Raw genomic sequence first — 19,296 nt, forward strand, 5'->3', positions numbered from 1 at the left:
TGCCCACAGCCCTGTTCTTAGCCTCCAGCACCTGCTGCTCTGCAGAGCTCAGGGATCATCTGTTCTGACTGGAGCCCAGGTTGGTGCATTGCCCAACCAAGGCACTGCTGAAAGACTATTGCATGTTCTGTCTTGCATGTGAAATGGCACCATAGTGGGTTTTTTTGGCTAAAGGAGCTCCTCCAGGGGCTGGGCTAGAGCCACAAGTTGTCACCTTAGCTAACCTAGGGATCAGACCCGAATCCTGTCCTAGGGAAAAGGGTTGAGTGCAATCTTAAAAATACAGATACAGCCACACTGCTAATCCACTGCACCCCGTGGTTTCTGCATTGCTCTGAGTTTTTTGTTGTACTGTCTTGTAATTGTGCTCACTATTCCCCATACAGTTTCATCCCTTGTCTTGTCTCCTTGTTTCCTTGGATTAAGGCAGACAGCCTAAAGATAGGAGCCGACCTGTATCTGTAGGGTCCCATCTCCATCACTGTGGCAGTGACACCACTGCCTCTGCTGCAGAGATGCCTTTTGCGAGTACAAAGCACTTGATCAAGATTTCTTTTTAAACCAAGCAGCTCTGCATTAATTACAGTAGAATAGTCAATGCCCGCACTATGGCAGTGGACTGGAGCCATACAAAGCAGGCTGCTGTCTCCCTTCCCCCTGTTGTCACATGTGCTTGGATCACAGGCACAATCAGAGGTCTGATGTGTGCTCCACAAAGGGCTGTTCTCACACTGCGGTGCCGGGGCTCTGCAGCAGCTCCTGCTGTGTCACGCCAGTCCCTTCGATTCCGCTCGTCTGCGTAATTATGGGAGTCGGGGAAATGTCAGGAGCAGGAATTATCAGTTGGTAAAACCGTGATTTATCAATGCCTGACCATGTGCCCAGAGACAAGCTGTCTGGGTGCTTTTTCTCAGCTCTAAAAATAAAGATGGCATAACTGGCTAATTAACTTTCCAATTCAGATTTGGATTAGCTTTGAGGGCAGTGAGTTTTGATGGCTTTTCCTGCCTGCAGTCACTTGTGTTGAACCCAACTAACCTCTACTGGCTGCCTGTCTCTGACTGGCACAGGACTGGCTCAACAGTGCTGGTTCAGTTGAAGGCTTTGACAAGATGACTGAGTGTCCATGTGCTTTAGCCTCTGGGGTCATATCTTGCCACATTAAGAGGATTTTTGGGCTGTCATTCAAGTATTAAAAGTGTGTGGATAAAATGCTCCCATCTTGTAACTCCAAACACAGCCCTGTAAAGGTGTTCTTGCTCCCCTGGTTCTGTGTTGGTGCTCCTCCCTGGAAACCTCTGTAGCAGGACCTTTTGAGAGATGTAGCATGTGCAAAAGCAGGTTGTAGAAGGTGAGGCTGGATGGAGTGGGGATGGGTTCAGCTTCCAGTAGTGAAGGGGAAGAGAACATTTTATGTAAGAGCTTATTCAGCAGCTTGGGTGAGACTTCATTGTCCCAGCTGAATTTTAAGCAGTAGCCACATATAACAGCTAAAGCAGCGTAGCAAGGCTCTGACAGCAAGTAGTGTGTGCCACAGAAAAGGAAAGCTGGTATGGGAATGTGTTCCTAGTTCCAGCATTGTCTCTGTGGAAGGATGAAGAGGCAGCCAAACTAGGGCTCTGTGCCAACACAGTTCGTGGTGCAGAAGCAGGACCAGAAATACCAACTCCTTGTATGATACCAAATACCTTCTGAACTAGCTCTGTGTTCAGAAACCCTGGGCCATCCAGATAGGTTTTTTTGGCACCTGTCTGTTGTCCATGGCTGGATCCCAGACACTAGGATGGCTACAGCCCACTGAAAATTTGCCCTAGTAACCCCCCAATACTTTGAACAGTGGGGCTGTGTGGTTTCATAATCTGTGCAAGTCAGCCCTTTATAGATAGAAGGGTTTGAAACAGCCCAGCCAATCCCAGGTGGAAGCTCCTTTTTCATGGCTTGCTTTTAAAAACAACTAAAACTCTGTGCTTCACCCTAAGTCTCACATAACTCTGCTCTCCTTTAGCACTTGTACAACATCGAATCAGAAATCGAGGAGTCAGACTACGATTCCGTGGACGGCAGCACCAGTGGGGCATCCTCGGAGTGGGAGGATGAAAGTGACAGCTGGGAGACAGACAATGGCCTCATGGATGATGACCACCCAAAAATTGAGGACTTTGAGCCTGAGGAGCCAGCAGCAGAGGAGGTGAAAAAAGTAGAGGAGCAAGTCCAGGGAGCTGTGGCTATGGCAGTTGCAGATCTTGCTACAGAGAAAGGTGGCAAGGATGGAGCCCCAAAGAGCTTCCGGGAGCTAAAGGAGGCCATCAAGATCTTGGAAAGCCTGAAAAACATGACTGTGGAGCAGCTGCTGACTGGCTCTCCCACCTCCCCAACTGTGGAGCTGGAAAAACCCACTCGGGAGAAGAAGTTCTTGGACGATATTAAAAAGCTGCAGGAAAATCTCAAGAAGACCTTGGATAATGTGGCTATTGCTGAGGAGGAAAAGATGGAAGCCATGGTGGAGACAGAGAAGAAGGAAGAAAAAGCAGAGGCACAGACACCGGTGAGGTCAGAGTGGCCCAGTGAGACACCAGTGCTCTGCCAGCAGAGTGGAGGCAAGCCTGGAGTCACCTTCACCAGTGCCAAGGGAGAAGTGTTCTCTGTGTTGGAGTATGCTCCAGGTGAGTGTGGGATGCTCAGTCCTTCGTTGCTGTCCTGCAGTGTTTCTTTCTCCAAAACCTTTGCTTCAAGGCCTTTTGGATTGTGTGTTTTCTTCTTCCTGGTCATTTCCACAGCTCGTTAACTGGGGATGAGAAATCACCACAACTTCTGTAGCACAGTGTGCTCTGGGACCCAAACCTGGCTTTTAGTGTCCCTAGGTATCTGTCTCTTGTGTCATGGTGTCTCTAGGCTCTGTTGCACCTCCTCAAGCCTCAGAAGTGTGCTTCCCTCTTTTCCACACTGGTAACTAATGTAGGAGGGCTGCAAAGATCAATCACTTCCCATTGCAGAGACTTCCTTGAAAGTTGCAGGGTTTGTTCAGGCTTTTTTTGGTTGAGTTGGCTGAGAAGCAGAGCAGGGACAGCTGGTGTTCTTGGGCTGGATGTCCTTGGTGGGTGAGTGGTGCCAGTGTTGATGGCCAGAAATAACAAATAGCATCTGGTTGTGTGGAACATTGGTGACAGCAGAGCCCAAGGTGCTCACAAGACAGCCAGGCTAGACTTGAGAAGAAAGGTGGACAAACTGTTCTGAACCTGCAGGTGTGTATAAAGGAAAAAGGAGAGCTGTGTTTCGGTTTGGCAGAGAAAAAGCCATCTCTTTGTGGGATTATCCTGGCTGCGGGACATTGGGGCATAGGGACAGCATTGTGTTAGGGCTCTGAGAACAGGAGATGCAGGTTGTGGCTGTTGTACCGTGTGGGAAACATCAAATAATCTCTCCTGCCTCCTGGCTCAGCACCAAAGCAAGTTAACTCCTCTCTTCCTCGTGATGCATATTACACATGGTCAGATCTACCTTCACGAGGAACCTGTGGCAGTTTCCAAAGGCAGGCTGTAATCCTGTTCTCTTCCTTGCCCCACAGATTCCCATGCCTTCAAGAAAATGGAGTTCCAGCCCCCAGAAGCAAAGAAGTTCTTCAGCACCGTGCGGAAGGAGATGGCTCTCCTGGCCACCTCCCTGCCCGATGGCATCATGGTTAAAACCTTCGAGGATCGAATGGCAAGTGCCTGCTCTCAAATGCCTCTCTGTTAGTGCTGGGCTCAGCATCCGGATCACTTTCTTTGGAATTCCCTGCTTAGCCTTAATCCAGTGCATTAGAGCTGCAGGAATGTGTGCAGCATGTGAAACAGGGCTGTAATTATCCAAAACGGCTGCTTTTGCATTCCCCGAGACAGGGTGGCCAAACAAGGAGCTCCTGGTTGCAGGGAGCCGGTTCCGGGTGCTGAGCAGGAAGACAGGCAGGCAGCCAGCAAGGGGCTGGTGTCAGCAGTGAGCAGCTTGGGGATTTTGGCCATCCCTGAAGCCCTGCTGCAGATCCAAAGGCTTGAGTGCAGTTTCTAGGGGGACGGCGCCCTGAGATGTGTTGCTTGGGCTGACTCTTACGAGGGCTGAGTTAATCACATCCCTGCGCTCCCTCTGCATAAATACAGCCCTTGCAAAGTAAGAGGATGTTGCCCAGTGTCTGACCTGCTGCCTCTCCCCACAGGATCTCTTCTCAGCACTTATCAAAGGGCCCACACGCACTCCCTATGAAGATGGGCTCTTTCTCTTCGACATCCAGCTCCCCAACATCTACCCTGCGGTCCCGCCTCTCTTCCGCTACCTCTCCCAGTGCAGCGGGAGACTGAATCCCAACCTCTATGACAATGGCAAAGTGTGTGTCAGCCTCCTGGGGACGTGGATAGGCAAGGTAATGCTGTCATTCACCAGTCTGTGGGGAGCAGGGGTTGTGCTGAGCTGCTTTTGGAACAAGTCACTTCCTACCAGACCTGGGTGACTTCTGGTCTTGGGTGGTGCTTGAGCTGGGGGTGGTTTTAGGCTCTGTTTTAGGTGCCTGGAGCAGGGAACTGGAATAGTTTGGCTTTTTCTGGATCTGTATTTGGCTTGTCAGTTGTTCCTCAATGAGAAGCCTGTGGTCAGACCAGCCAGGCTGTGCCATAGCAGAGATGCCAACACCAGCATGGGGTGTATCCTGTTGCTTAGGTCCCTGTCTCCCACACTGTGGACAAATCCTGTAGCATGGTACAAAGTCCAGCTGAAAACTTGGAATAAACAGGGAGCCAGGGACATTGTGTTATGAGCAGGTAGATGGACAGGGCAGCTGGGGAGGGGTTGGAGCTGATGCCTGGTGTGTAGGGTTATGCTGTTCCAGGCAGAACTGGCCTGATGGGGTGTGGTGCTGGTAAAAAAATAACGGAGAGATGGGTTGTTGAGATGGGACACCAGTACATCACGTGCTTGTGGAGTCAGTTCCTTGTTCCTGCTGTGAGCCACAGGCTGTCAGCAACAGGAATGCAGAGGAACTGGGGCCTCACTTCATCTGACCATTGTCACAGGGCAAACTGGTGGTGCTTCAGCCCTTTAACACATTTGTGTGTGCATTTCAGGGGACAGAAAGGTGGACCAGTAAATCCAGTCTCCTTCAAGTACTCATCTCCATCCAAGGTAAATGTTCCTGCTGAGCCTGTGGGACAGGAAGAGGTGGTGGGAGGAGGGGATGTTGGCTGTGGGGGGCACACAGTTGGGATCTGCCACCCCAGTCAGGTTAGTGCTGCCTTCTGCTCTCACCTTGGTGGACAAAGCAGTGTCCTTATCTCTCCACTTGAGCAGTGGAAGCAGGTGCCAGCTTTTCTCATGCCCAGAGTTTTGGCTGCATCCCAGGGCTCTGACACAATGCTTTCCCTTCTTCTCACTGCAGCAGCCAAGCACATAGCTGGTCTGCTTGTTGCTCTGAGCTGACAAAGGTGAACCACTGTGTCCTCACCCAGTTACCAAAGTTAGTTGAAGTTGCTAAACTGGGCCTCGTTTGCAGGACTTTTTTTTATCCCCACTGAGTCACCCGCCCATCCTACATGGGGCATGTTTTGCACATGATGCTGGTGTTTATGCTCCTTCCAAAGCAGAGAATAATCAGGGGTGTGCCTAGACGAGCCCCAGGGCTTCCTGCCATGGGCCTTTGCTCTGCCCTATCCAATTTGAGAGCAGACAGACTAAGTCACATAACTTCCTCACGGACAACTTTTTGTTCAGGGGAGCCCTGTGATGTGAAACCTTTGACACAGAGCAAGGGTTTCTGCCTCAAGTCAGCAGGCAACTCCTGCTCCCTGAACCCCCACAGTACACCTGTATCCTCCTGTGGGGGAAGCACACCACAAGAAAAGCCTTTTCTCATTTACAAAGCCAAGGATCCAAATTTAGAAAATTAAATACTAAATGTTTTACTGGAGCAACTTGGTGCTAGAGAAAGACCTGCTCTCCTGCTGCCTGGGCTTTGGGAGACTTATGATCTCACCTCCTCCAGCTCTAATGCAGTTTGTGGCAGGCTGCCAGCAGCCTGGCAGCACAGGTGCCATTGCTACATACGTGTAGTTTCATTAGACCAGAAACAAGCAAGAGAATTCTTGGTATGGGTGACTTGTCACAGTATTCTCTGTCTCAGAACTCCACTGTCTGAAGGGACCTGGCCAGCTCAAAGCCTGTTCCTGAAGACTGGCCTTTGTTCTGATTAAGAGGAGGAGGAAAAAAAAGCTTTGGGTGTGTTTGTGGTTTTTTTTTAAAGGAGGGGAGTGGGAGGGAAGGAAAAGGAGCTGTGAAACCTCTCCCCTGCTGCCCTTTTGACCTCTGCTGTTGTGTGCCCTCTGAATCGTGCTGGTGGAGGACTGTTCTTGCCAGCCAAGGATCTTGGATGCCACTCCCTGTAGTGTCCGAGGTCCCCACCACATCATGCGATGCTCCTCTTGCGACACCAGTCCCTTGCATCCTGCAGGTTCTGGTTGTTCAGCCTGGCCTGTGCTGCCTGCCTGATCCTTGCTCTCCTCTACCTTGGCAGCAATCGTGGCCCAGCAGTGCCTGTCTGGGATGGTGATTCCCAGTGGTGTTCCTCCCTTAACGCCTTGGTGTCCCCTTGTCCCGGCAGGTCTCATCCTGGTGAACGAGCCCTACTACAACGAGGCGGGCTTTGACAGCGACCGGGGGCTGCAGGAGGGCTACGAGAACAGCCGCTGCTACAACGAGATGACGCTGATCCGGGTGGTGCAGTCCATGATGCAGCTGCTGCGCCGGCCCGTGGAGGTCTTTGAGCACGAGATCCGGGAGCACTTCCGCTGCCACGGCTGGCGCCTGGTGTCCCGCATCGAGTCCTGGCTGGAGACGAACGAGCTGGTGGAGCGCAGCCACGAACAGGCCAACGGGGCGTATTCTGCCTCCCCCCTCCCCGCCGGTGCCGCCCTGGCCGAGAGCCCCGGAGACGCTGCGGGATCGCTGGCGGAGTACGGCAGCAGCGCGGAGCAGGGGGCGGCCGCCGAACTGTCCGACTCGGCGCTCGACGGGAAGGAGGAGCTGGACGAGTTGGAGTTCACGACCCCGACGCCCAACGCCGGTGACCTCCAACAGTACTCAGACTCGGAGAGCACAGGCCAAGCCAGGGGGGACCTGGCCAGAGACCGAACGGACGAGGGGAAGGCTGCCCAGGACTCTGCCGCGCAGCCCAGCGTGAAACCAAAGAAACGGAGAAAGAGCTACAGGAGTTTCCTGCCGGAGAAGAGCGGTTACCCTGATATTGGGTTCCCTCTCTTCCCTTTGTCCAAGGGGTTCATTAAAAGCATCCGCGGTGTCTTGCAGCAGTACCGGGCTGCCTTAGCAGGGGCCAACATCCCAGAGTGGACAGAGGACAAATAAACCATCAGGATAGGGACAGGCAGGTGCAGGGGAGAAGGGAAAGCAGCAGAAAGTAAATTGGCAAATGCTGTTACCAATCAACTGGCTTCTCCTTCCAGCTTTTCTTCCTCAGCTTGGTTTGTTCCAAAGAAGGTGGTAGGCCTGATTGCTCCTCTGAGGAAAGGTTTGTCTAAGCATGAATAACTCTTTGCCCCCAGCCCCTTTTCCTTCCCCCTGTCCCATGTACGTGCTCTTCTTGCAAGTTTGACCCTGCAATGGTAAGATTTGAGACCTGCACAGAAGCAGTCTTGCAGCCACGTTCCCTCTGCACTTTCATCTTGGGGCACCTTTCCACACAAGGACTCTTCCCACCCAGTGCTACACCCAGCAGTTTTTTCTGGTGGGGTTCCAGCCAGGAGAAGGGATTGCTGTAGTTTCTGGAAATGAAGGGCAATGCCCTCCCAGTCTTTCATTTTTCTTGGCGTTCCCATGGGTTCTATGAAGTCTACCCCAGCTTATCTGTACTTAGACATTGGATTGTGTTGCATTGGCGTTGTCTACACCATACAGAGTTGCTCTAGTCTTAGTTGTTCACTGATAGCTACAAGGTTCTCCCAGTTGGGATTGGTAGGCAGAGCCAGAGCTCTGCACTGGCTCTCATGCTGCCCTGGTGGTGCTACGGGGTTTCCATCCAGTTCTGCAACTTCCAGTCATTCTCCTGGAAGCAAGTCTAGCCATCCCCACTTCTTTTTCTCCAGAGTAAGGCAAACTTCCCTTTTCCCCACCATGCATGCCTGTCTTCTAGAAATACATGGGATTCAGGGTTCTGCCCTCGTTTCTTGCTTAGGTATCCACATCATTCGTTCCCAGCCATCCCGGCTGTCACACAGCACTACACCCACCCTGGATCCCAGCCTCATCCGGGCAGGCAGCAGCAAGTGATCCTTCTGTAGATCTGGCAGGAGTCTGGATGGACCTGGCATGGCTGCTGCTCCCTCATCCAGCTGTGCAGGGGTGTTCTGGAGCCGTTTGAGCCAGGGTCACCCAAGGGGAGGAGCTGCCGTGTCGTGGTGAGGCCCTGTTGCAGCAGCAGCAGTTTGTGGCGGTTCCTGCGCTGTTACATCAGACACTGGTGTGGGCTGTTATCAGCTCCTTCCCTCGCCAGCCGTTTCCTGTGGTGGGTCAGCTCTGCTCAGCAGTGTTGTGGGCACAGCACCTCCTATCCCTAATCCCAACCACAGCACTGCTGAACGCTCTGGGAAACAGCTGGTGAGGGCAGGCAGTGCCTCAGCAGCCTGAGCTGGTGACCATGAGCACTTTTTGAAGCAGTGACTTGCCGGAGTCCCATGGTCAAGACACCTCCCCGAGGCCTCTGGTCCTGTCTGCACACACTTATCTTCACTTCTGGACCTGGGAGGTCACACTCCAGCACAATTGCCTTTGCCCAGTGTTCAGGCATTGGAGAGGCACCCATTTAACATCCACGAGGAGCACAGTCTGTCAGGGAGAGTCCGTTGGTCCTTCCAGCTGCACAGGGAGACAGTGGTGCCAGGCTTCCCGGGGACCAGTCGGGCTGAGCAGATGGCTCTGCCAGAAGTAAGGATGGAGCCAAAGCTCTCCTTTGCTCTTGCTCAGTATGGCTGTGGTCTCCTCCCCTCACCCCAGGCCAGGGTCTGGCCTCGGTTAGAAACAAGGAACAGCAGGAGAATGCCGCATGTTGGCACGGTGCTTTCTGCTCCCTCAGACACCAAGGGCTGCACCCACCAGCCCAAATCCCCCCCCCAGCTCCCTGCGCTTTCCAGCTGCCCCCTGATGCTCCAGGAGTGGCTGCACAAAGCCCTTCCCATGTCCCCATCCACACTGCTGGGATTTTGGAAGGCACAGGCTGCTCCCGGTGCTCTGGAGGACACAGGGCTTGGCTGTGAGTACAGACCTGGGCTGAGAGCTCTCCAGGTCTTGGTCTGTGGGTGGATCACCTGTGCAGCGGCTCTGGCCCTGCTCTGGCACTGGGAGCTCTCCCTGCCTGGCAGGTGGGAGGACTGGCAGACCCGGCTTTGGGGTGCAGAGGTGCCGAGAGCCCTGGGCAGGGCAGTGTGAGCTGCAGCCACGGCCACGTTCTGCAGTGAATGGATCCCTTTGAGCGGAGCACGGGGGTGTCTCCAGAGTGTCGGGGCCGAGGGGTGAGGCTGCTGCCCCAGGGCAGGGGAAGGGCAGGCAGAGAGGCTGGTTCCACAAATGATTAAACCTCTTCCAGGCAAAACCACGGTTGGTGATCCACAGACACTACCTCCTCTGTCCCCAGTGCCGGGCTGTGGCTGCCCTGAGGCCCCGCCGGACAGGGAGGGAGGGAGAAACCCTCTGGGGGTGAAGGAGCTGTAGGGTTCCCCCCCTTTACTCTCTGCACCTCTCATCTCACAGGGCAGGGGCTGGGCAGGCAGCGTGTCCTCCCCCTCGCCCGAAAAGTCTCTGATCCTAGTCAAGAGCTTTTGCACAGGCTGCTGGGGCTCCCTCCGAGGAGGTGTGTGAGGCCTTCTGGACTGGGATGCTGCTCCCCCCCGGCATCGCTCGCTCTCTGCAGCTGTCCCAAACCCAAGCGTGCACAGAGGTTTACAAATTTTCTAAAGCTTTTGATAATGTGAAGCTCCTGGGTGATGAGGTTGGTGGTGAGCACACTGCAGCTATGTAATTTTTTTGTGTATGTATGTAATATTTAAGGGTAACAAAATTTAAAAGGCTAAAACCTTAAAAAAAAATTTAAAAACACACAAAAAAAGCCAAAGCATGATGCATATTGTTAGCCTTAAAACTGGCTACACGACTGTGTGATGTACAAATGAGAGCAGCCTGTAACTGTTTTAAGTGCTGGGGTTGGGGAAGAAGCATTACAAAATCAGTTTGTAGCCTTGATTCTGTACAGTATTTAATGAATTTAAAAAAACCCAGACCTGACTATTGAGGCCATGCTTAGAGGTGTGTCGTTCACGTGCAGATGTGGATGCTTGGTTGCTTACGATATATGTATAAAGTGCTGTGTGACCATTAAAACTTTTTTTACCTGCAGATTTTTTTTGTTTGGCTAACCAAGGTGTAATAAAGGAGGGAAGATGACTTGCCATTAAATTTTGCCTCTGTGAGTAGTTCTGACTGCTGTCTCTTTCTTTCCCTTCCCACCCCCTGCCGTGCTTCTGGCACTTCTCTGGCACACCCCTTGTGCCAGACTGTAGGCTGGATGGGGGGGATGCCGTCTTTGCCCCCCGTGGGTGCCCTCCCTCACCCCCTCTGGCTGAAGGAGCAGTGTCTTGGTGTGCTGAGACTCACGGCTTTGTAGGAGTTGTTCAAACCTCTCGAGGGGTGGGCGGCAGCTCTGCCACCTCCCTCGGGTGCCGGGAGCGAGGGGCTGTATGGGAGGATCAGCCCGTTGCTGCTGTCCAACAGGTTTTGGAAGCAGATGGGTGATGGAAAAGATGTGCGGCAAAACCTGGGAAAGGGGAGGGCGAGGGTGATCCCAGCCGACCTGCTGCTGCGAGGCACGCAGCCATTCCCGGTGGAGACTCCAGGGAGCCTTTCAGGTGCTGTGAGCCTGAACGGCTCCGCTCTGCTGAGCTGTGTCACTTGGCAGAGACAGCCGAGAGCTCAGAGTGTGTCCCCTGCCCTGGGCTCTCCCTCTAGCAGCTCAAGAGAGTTAGAGAGTTACTGCTCAGCCTGTTTTTACACCTGGCCCAAAGCCACGGGGGAAATAACTTTATTTTGGGAGGTGGTTCCCAGCTGCCGCCTGCCCTGCTGGCTCAGGGACAGGAACTCGGCTCTCCATGAGCGAGTGGGGCCAGGGGGGGGAGGACAATCGCGCTCTTCTTTCCCGGATCTGCCGTCCTAATTGCATAGTTTGCAGATGAATAAATGCAAACAGCCACCACTGTTTACTCTTCTACTTTGTACTTGAGCGCTGTAAATGAGGTTTAATTACTGCAATTTTATACCAAACAGGCTGAGTAATCCCCCCCAGGCGAGCCCCCGGGCAGGGACCTGTCGCAGGGCTCCAGCTGGCCCCGAGCTGCCCGGGAAAGGGGATTTGAGAGCGCCCCATAGGGCCCCTGCTCCCGGCAGAAAGCCAAACCCCTCGGCTCCAACGACCCCCTCCCTGAACCTCTTCCATGAGCCTTTCCCTGCTCTCCCTCGGAGGCACTGAAGTTCCCCCAAGATGTTCCCAAGTGTCACTGCAGGGCCGAGCTCCCTGGATTCGGTCAGACACAGTGTGAGGCTGAGCCCGGAGGCATCGACACACCCCAAAAATCGGGGTGGGTGGCAGCAATGCCCCATGTCCTGCCTCCTCGGCATCTCCCTTGGGAGCATCCCCCGGTTCCATCGCTCCGTGCTGGTCTTGGCCCCAGGGTGCCAGGGAGAGAAGGGCCACGGCGCTGAGCTAAACCCGTCCTGACATCTGCGTGTGAGCCCAGCCCAGGGTGACGGCACCGCAGCCCTGCCCCTGACACCAGCCATGGGCTCGGATTTAAAACCCGGGGGAGGTTTGGTTTGTTTGGTTTTTTTTGCAAACGCTAGATATTTATTGCATTTATCACAAGAATAAACTCTGCTTCTAACAGGAAGCTTTGGGTAGAAACATTCTTTAAAAAAAAGTCGGTTTCCTGTATTAGATCTATTGGTCCTGACCATCCCTGTGGGGTGGCACTGGCTCCGCGGCGGGCGGGGACACGAGCAATGCCACCGTGTGCGTCCGAGCCGGGGAGGGGACGGGGCTGTGCCGGCGCAGCCGCCTGGGGCCGGGACCTCGTACCAGGATGAAACACGCTGGCGTCTCGCCGGCACCGAGTACCTGATGGGGCTCGTGGCTCATTTTTGGGACAGCGCTGATGGCTGTCCCCGAGGGGGTAAAGCTAAGCGTGGGGGCAAGCGAGGGGACGAGCCCCGCAGCCCCCAAGACCTATTGCTACGGGAGGAGGGGGAGGAGGTTCCTGAGTGGGAGGAAGGCTCTGCCACCCTCGTGCTGGGCCGTGCCGGCAGCTCAGCGCTGCAGGGAGGGCAAACCTGGAGCTCAGGAGCCGCTGACGATGCGGCAGAGGCGGCCGTGGATCTGGCCCTGCACGGGCTCACACGCCAGGGCCTCACCGTCCACCGTCATGATGCCCGCGGCCACCCGCGGCTCCAGGCGGAACGCCCGGACGGGGACGTAGCACAGGTGGGGACAGTTCAAGTCCAGGTGGGTTCCCCTGGACATGGCCAGGAAGAGCTTCAGCAGCGCCACGCGGCTGATGCCAGCCTTCATGTAGAAGAGGTGGATGCAGCCGTCGTGCAGCCGGGCCGCCGGTGCCATCAGCAGGTTGGTGCCCAGGTGGGACTGGTAGATGGCGTAGACCAGGACGAACTCCTCCTCGGGGACCACGGTCCAGTGCGCCGGCACCGGCTGCCCCAGCGGCGCCAGCAGCGAGTCGGTGGGCAGGGAACCAGGCGCATCCGTCCCCGCCGGTGGCAGGACGTGGCCGGCCTGGCCATTAGTGACAGGCGTGGAAGGGTCTCTGGGCCCTGGGGAGGTGCCCTGCTCGGGGCCGGCGGGCAGGTAGGACAGGCGGCCCTGGTACACTCGCAGCTTGGCCAGGCACTGCAGGGTGCCCAGGGTGAAGCGGGCGTTGCCCAGCCAGCGGTACTTCTCACTGTCGATGTCCACGTCCGAGATGAAGCCCCAGCCAAAGCCGAGGAAGGAGAAGAAGCGCTTGCCCGAGGCTGTGCTCAGCGAGACCAGGTCCATCTGTGTGTGCAGCCCCTTGCACAGGATGAAGGTGCAATTCGTCAGCAGCTTCTTCTTGGCGACGTGATCGTAGCTGAGAGGGGATGGAGAGGGTGAGTTTGGAGCTCAGGGCCCCTCCTGCTGTCCCAACATCCACCTGCAAACCCTTATTGTCATGGTTGGGACATACCCCAGCTGGGTGACAGTGTCCCTCAGGGATAGCTGCTGGGAGAGGTTTAGCTGGGGGTGGAAAGGATAAACCAGTTCCTGAAAGAGGGTACCGAGTCACCGCAATCCTGATCCCCCCACTCCACACTAGGATTGGCTGTGCCTGGGGTGGATCCTTTAGGGTAAAGCTTTATCAGACTCTGAGCCCAGAGTGTGGGGAGGTGGGTACACAAGGATGCAATCCCATGCTTATGGCTGTTCTACACCAGCCTGTGGGTAGGTGAGGACCCCGACAGGCACCCTGGACATCCCAGCACCCTCCCCCTGGGCCAGAGCCCTGCATGGCCTTTCTCTTCCCCCTCCTGGTGCCAGCACAGCCCTGTGTGCTGGCCAGTGCAGTGCAGACAGCAGGTGCCCCACGGGGCCAGGACTCACCCTGCATAGTAGTTGATGGAGGCAGCCAAGGCATTCCCAGAGCCCCCTGGCAGGATGCACAGCGGCTTCTTCATGGCGTCCTTCCAGTCCGGACGCTCCATGAGCCCGTTCACCACCTGCAGGGATGAAGGAGTTTGTGGTACCCAAGGAATCCAGTGGCCCCAGCCCAGCCAAGGGGGAAAAGAGCTCACGGTGTCCCAGGCCAGGCCAGGACGAAGGTCATGGCTGCTTTCCTCCAAGCTTGGTGCCATCTCTCCTTTGCCATTCCCTGCCTGCCTTTCTTGTACCAGAGGTTGGCTCCTGCCCCAGGCACCCCCCTTCTCCTGGCTCTCTGCCCAGCCCAGACGCCCCATGGTGCCCCTCACCTCAAACAGCAGCCCGTCCCCAGACATGACCACCAGCGTGTCCCACTGCGATAGGTCCTCATCCCGCACCTTCTCGTGCGCGTGGTGGGGTCTTTCTGCAGGGGAAAGTGGAGAGATTCGAGATCACCCTCTGTCCCTCTGCACTGCCTGCTGCCACCCCCCAGATGGTGACCCCAACCCCAGGGGGAACCCAGCCAGGGGTTCAGGAGGTGAGGCTCTCACCCCTCTTGAGCACAACCAACCCACAGGACCCAGAGCTGTGGTGATGCAGGAGGAACGAGGCCATTGGAGGAGCCCAGGGAAGATCCCAGGGAAGATCCCAGGGAAGGCAGGAGGAAGAGGAGGAGGGAGCTGCTGGCAGACTCACCGGTGATGAAGATGGTGGTGGCAATCTCAGCCTCAGCCAGCATGGGCTGCACCACGGCCTGGAAGTCATCGAGGGCACGGCCGGAGCCGCTCTGCGGGTTCAGCAGCACCAGAGCACGGCAGGGCCGGGGCAGCACCCCATAGCTGTCACCTGCAGGGGGAAGAGGGGGCTCAGGGTGCTGGGTCACGGCACTGCCCAGGGAGGGCTTTGCCATCTGGAGTGGTATCTGCCAAAACCCTACAGGAAGGGGAGCTGCCCCTCCCTGATCCCTACAAGCTTCCTGGGCAGCATTCCTACCCAGAAGCAATGGGGGGTGAGCAGGGATGGAGGGTCCCTGCTGGGAATGCTGAGGAAGCGGCAGAGGTGGGACCTGGGGGCCTGCAGGGGCTCACCTTGAGCTCCCCCACAATCAGCAGGGATGTTTTACACCCAGGATGGGGCCCCCCAGCTCCCCAGCCATTCCACAGCAGGAGGACAAGGGCTCCAATTCCCCACATCCCTCCAGATGGAGAGAGGCCAGGACAGCCAGTTGAGCCGGCAGACGGACGCTTCTGCCTCCCCTGCTCCCCACGGGGCTCAGGTTTCGCGTGCGAGGGCTTCAGTCGGGCTGTAATTACAAGCCTGGCAGGGGTCCCATTCTTCTGCCCGCCCCCCCGCCCCGCTTGCTTCCAGCATCACCTTCCCCAGGCCCAGTGGTCCCCGTGGAGGGGGACAGGGAGAGCCCACTGAGCTGCCCTGTGAGGGAAGCATAGGGAGGACGAGGAGGGCAGGACCCCCGGGTGCTGCTGGGGCACCCCAAGCCCTGAAGTGAGCAGGGCAGGGCAACTCAGGCTCCCTCAGTGCCTCTGGAAATCCCTGGCTCTTGCAGGGTGAAGCCGGTTTTGGAGAGTTTGGGGGTGTCCCCACCAGCTCTGGGACCCCTAAACTGTGGCCCCAGGGGGGTGGTGGGTGCCCACCCCAGCACATGGGCTCTGTGGGACAGCACGAGGGCCGCGTCTGCTGACTCAGCAGGAAGAGCTGCTGAGTCAGGACAGCAGAGGCATTTGCCAGCACTGTCCTGGGCTTGGAACCCTCTCTAGGCACTCGAGGGGGCTGGGGGTGTCTGCCTGCACCCACCTCATGTGGGGTGATCTGAGCTGTTTGAACACACCAGCTGGGGGTTTAGAGCTAAAACCCCCTCCTGCCGCCCACTCCGGGACGGTGGTGGGGAGAGGTGAGCCTGGGCGATGGAGGTCACCACGTGTCACCTCCCCTGGGTGACACCCAGCATCACATCAGTCATGGTCACGAGCTCCATACGACTGGAGCATCCCACCTCCTTGCCCATCCCAGCTCTGGCAGCACACAGAGCTCTGCTGATTTCAGTGCCATCAGGATTACTTCCTGTCCCCATGGATGGGGGCTGAGGCTGTCACCCTCCAGCACAGCTCCTTGTCCCCTTGCCACCTGTTTGTGACCGGCCACCAAGTCCCCAGCAAGATCTGCGTGTGAGAGCCCCATCAGTGGGGCTGAGCCTGGCTCTGGGTGCTGGCTCCGGGCTGGCTCTCCCCGCTGCCACTCCTGGCCCCTTATCAGTGGGCGCCAGACAAGAGGGGAATGGCTTCCCTCAGGGGCAGCAGTGAAGCACCCGGAGCAGAGGCCGCTCCAACTCGGGTCAGGGATAACAGGCAGTAACCCCGGGGCTGGGCTTGCCCTGCTCCCTCCCCTCTGGAGCTTCCCTGGCCCTCACAGCCACTAAATCCCCCATGGCAAACGCGGACAAGCCCCTAGGAAGGGGTTTGGGCTCAAATCCCAGCTGCTGAAGGAAGACGATGGGGGGATTTTCTCTTTATTTCTCCCCCTCCAACCTTGGAAGATGCAGAATAAGAGCAGGAGGCTCTTCAAGAACATAAAAGCAGTTTTTAACCTCCCCACTGTTGACCAGGCACATCGTTTCTGACACACACATGGAGCTGCAGCTGGGTCTTGCCTGAAAATCCTGCCTGGACCTGTGGCTGTTGCCCCGTGGCCACCTCTGGGCAGTGGGGTATGGCTGGGACCACAAGGGCCCAATCCTTGCCTAGAGGGCACAGAAGGATGCCATGACTCCATCAAAAGGGGCAAACTGCTGGTATCAGGGTGTGAGCAGCGACGGGATGTGATCCCAGTGAGCGATCAGTGATACCAGCAGCACCAGGCTCAGCCCCACAGCGGGACTGGAAGGTGCTGGGTCAGAGCTGGACCCCAGCACCAGCGATGCTCAGAGGGAACACAGATTTCAGAGCATCCCTTCCCATTGCGCAACCCCGGCCAGTCCCTGGCATCCCAGCAAGGCTGAGCCACTTCCCGGCACACTGCGGTCGCTTTCAGCCTCAAATGCTGAGCAGAGCAGACACTGAGTCAGCAGGAGGAAGGGGCTCTGGCTGCTGCCAGTCCACAAACTCTGCTCCAGTCCCTCTGCCCACATCCCCCATGTCACATGCGTCCTCGCTGTGCTCCGGCCGGGACCACACTGCCACAAGCCCCAGCCACTCCACTGCGTCCCTGCATCCTTCTAGAAACTCTCTGGGAATAAGGAACAAGTGTGCCAGGCTGGTATAAGGCTGGGACTGAGCTCCCTGGGGCTGGATTTCCTTGTCAGGACATGAGCCTGGTGGCAGTTTTCTTTCCTCCCAGATGGCTGCAGTTTGGGACACATCCCTGCCCTCCACGGGCAGCCCCAGCTTTGGGGTTATCAACTGCAGAGAGACTTTTTGTTTATCCCTTGGGGTGAAATAAGAAGGGGGAAGCTTCATCCTTGCTGCAGCATTCCGCAGGGCTTTTATCCCACAGGATGCCGGAGCTGAGATGACACCAGGACAGGATCACCAGTGGCTCCCAGGTCCCCTCCCGGTGGGGACGGGGTGGCAGGATTGCTCCGCACGGACTCACACGCAGCCTCCCCAGCACGGCCTTATCTGCCCGCACAGGCCTCCCCGCCGGCACGTGCGAGCGCAGGGTGTGGGCAAGGGGCACTTTTAGCCCTGTCCCAAAACCGTGGGAGGAGGTTTGCAAATCCTGCCGGCCCTCAGTGAGAAAAATAACTGCAAAATTCCGCACCGCCTTCTCCCGTCCTCCTTCCTCAGGCTCCCCCGGGGCCCCCGCGTGCCACGAGCTGCCTCCTGCCCCAGCACCCTCGCACCGCCTGCTCACAGGGCGAGGGTTGGAAAGCGCTCCGAGACTTCCAGCTGCAGAGTTCAGGCTGGATACAGAGCTGGGGAACTGGTTTTGCCCTCACCCCATTCCACCGGATTTTTTTTTTTTTTGTTATTCTTAAGGAAGAGGAGCAGAAAGTTGTTTTGTAGCTGCAGGTCATGTAAAAAAAAAAGCTGCATTTTAAAATCCAAGCAGGGAAGAGCTGGGCTAAATGTGATTTGACAGGATCCCTCTAACCGCATGCCTCTTAATTTCCAAGTCTGATCAGAGCGACTGGACAGCCAAATAAATGAAGTAGTGCATATAATTGAATCTCTGCTCAGATGTTCAACTATCTGCCAGCGCGCCCTGCCCTGCCTGCGGGAGCTGGGGGACGCGGCCCCCGAGCCGGACCCTCCCCTTCCAGACAGTGGCAACTCCCGGGGGGAGAGGGATCAGAAATCCAGACCCCTCCCGGCTGCCCTGGGTCCCCGCTGGGCCCCGGGGGGTCCCGGGGAGCATTTGCCTGTCCCCAAATCCCAAGTGATGGATGGGACCTGCTGGGGACAGGGGACAGTGCCTGGCTCCCGTCCTGCCTGCGTCAGCAATGATTACTTTTTTTCCTTGGATCATGCTGCCCTTTGGAGCTTTGGAGTTATCGAACGGGAGCGATGGAGAGGGGGTGTTCGCGTGCAAAGGGCCCCTGTGGTGCGACCACGTCCCTGATGCCCCTTCAAACTGAGGGTGAAAGGGGGGAGACCCCACCCCCGGCGCGGGGCTGCGCGCAGGGATGTCCCCGTCCCCTCCAAGCTCGAGGCGGGGGGGGGGTCCGGGTGACCCCGTGCGTGTCCCCCCGTGGAACCCGGCACCGCGCAGCGCTCCCGGCTCGGCAACAGCCGTCCCGCGTGGGGCCGGGCGGCGGAGCGGCCCCGACCCCCGCACAGCCCCGACGGGGCGAGCCCCGGGGGCGCGGGGAGGGGGTCCCAGGGGGGGTCGGCTCGGCACTCACCGTCCTGCGCGGGCACGGCGGGCACGGCGAGCTCTCGGATGCGGCGGCTCCAGGCCTGGGCGATGCGCAGGTTGCCCTCGGCGTCGGGCCCCCGGGAGACGCGGAAGGTCCGCTCCAGGCGCTGGCGGGCGGGCGGCCCCCAGCGCGGCCCCCGCAGCGGGTAACACACGAGCGAGAAGCAGGCGGCGGCCGCGGCCGCGGGGAAGGCGGCCGAGCCCACGCAGTCGGCCAGGCGGAGCGCGGCGTCGGGACCGGCCGAGCCGCCCGGGGAGCCGCCGGGGCGCCGCACCTGCAGCTCCCGGGCCGTCAGCGACAGCGAGCAGGCGGCGGCACCGGGGGCCGGCCCCGCGCCGAAGATGCCTTGCAGGAGCACCGGGCCCCCGCCGGGCTCCGGGGGAGCGCGGCGGCCGGCGGCCATCGGCGGAGCGGGCGCGGAGCGGAGCGGGAGGCACCGGGGAGCGCCGCCCGCCGCCGCTCGCTGCTGACGCCCGGCGATGGCAGGCGGGGCGGCCCCATTCATAAAAATTTAACCCACCCACCCCCCCCGCCCCCGTTCCCCCGCCGGGGGAGGGGGCCCGTCCCGAGGCTGCTCCGGCACCCCCCGCGCCCCCCCGGCAGCTGCCTCAGTTTCCCCAAGCGCCGCCCCGCGCTCCGGGCAGGGCTCCGGGGGGAACCGGCTCTGCAGACGGGCGGGGGCAAA

General features: G+C 57.7%; 2 protein-coding genes across 2 annotated transcripts in view; one reads left to right on the forward strand and one right to left on the reverse strand.

Moving 5' to 3' along the window:
• The window catches only part of UBE2O (ubiquitin conjugating enzyme E2 O), a 62,146-nt gene extending 51,650 nt beyond the window's left edge, over nt 1–10,496 (forward strand). Inside the window, exons 14-18 of the mRNA XM_027691474.1 lie at nt 2,006–2,663; nt 3,566–3,702; nt 4,190–4,393; nt 5,091–5,148; nt 6,620–10,496. Coding sequence (XP_027547275.1) covers nt 2,006–2,663; nt 3,566–3,702; nt 4,190–4,393; nt 5,091–5,148; nt 6,620–7,380 — 1,818 coding nt within the window. The 3' untranslated portion in view covers nt 7,381–10,496. The remainder of the gene's footprint in view (nt 1–2,005; nt 2,664–3,565; nt 3,703–4,189; nt 4,394–5,090; nt 5,149–6,619) is intronic.
• Nucleotides 10,497–11,897: 1,401 nt separating this feature from the next.
• Nucleotides 11,898–19,014, reverse strand: SPHK1 (sphingosine kinase 1). The gene is made up of 5 exons (XM_027691475.1): nt 18,597–19,014; nt 14,435–14,584; nt 14,068–14,162; nt 13,703–13,818; nt 11,898–13,193 (listed from the first exon to the last, which is right to left on the reverse strand). Exons 1-5 carry the CDS (start codon nt 19,012–19,014, stop codon nt 12,410–12,412), a joined length of 1,563 nt encoding a protein of 520 aa, XP_027547276.1. The 3' UTR covers nt 11,898–12,409.
• Between the last annotated feature and the right edge of the window lie 282 nt (nt 19,015–19,296).

Source organism: Neopelma chrysocephalum, unplaced genomic scaffold (assembly GCF_003984885.1).
Source record: "Neopelma chrysocephalum unplaced genomic scaffold, ASM398488v2 Primary Assembly neopelma1_84, whole genome shotgun sequence".
NCBI classification, from domain to species: Eukaryota; Metazoa; Chordata; class Aves; order Passeriformes; family Pipridae; genus Neopelma; species Neopelma chrysocephalum.

What these genes read in the sequence shown, in the direction of transcription:
- SPHK1 (XM_027691475.1), bottom strand. Translation starts at nt 19,014, where the DNA reads ATGGCCGCCGGCCGCCGCGCTCCCCCGGAGCCCGGCGGGGGCCCGGTG. An exon ending in CGCCGTGCCCGCGCAGGACG is followed by an intron (nt 14,585 to 18,596) that starts GTGAGTGCCGAG and finishes TTCCCCCTGCAG; the next exon opens with GTGACAGCTATGGGGTGCTG. An exon ending in TCCATCAACTACTATGCAGG is followed by an intron (nt 13,194 to 13,702) that starts GTGAGTCCTGGC and finishes ATCCCCTCTCAG; the next exon opens with CTACGATCACGTCGCCAAGA.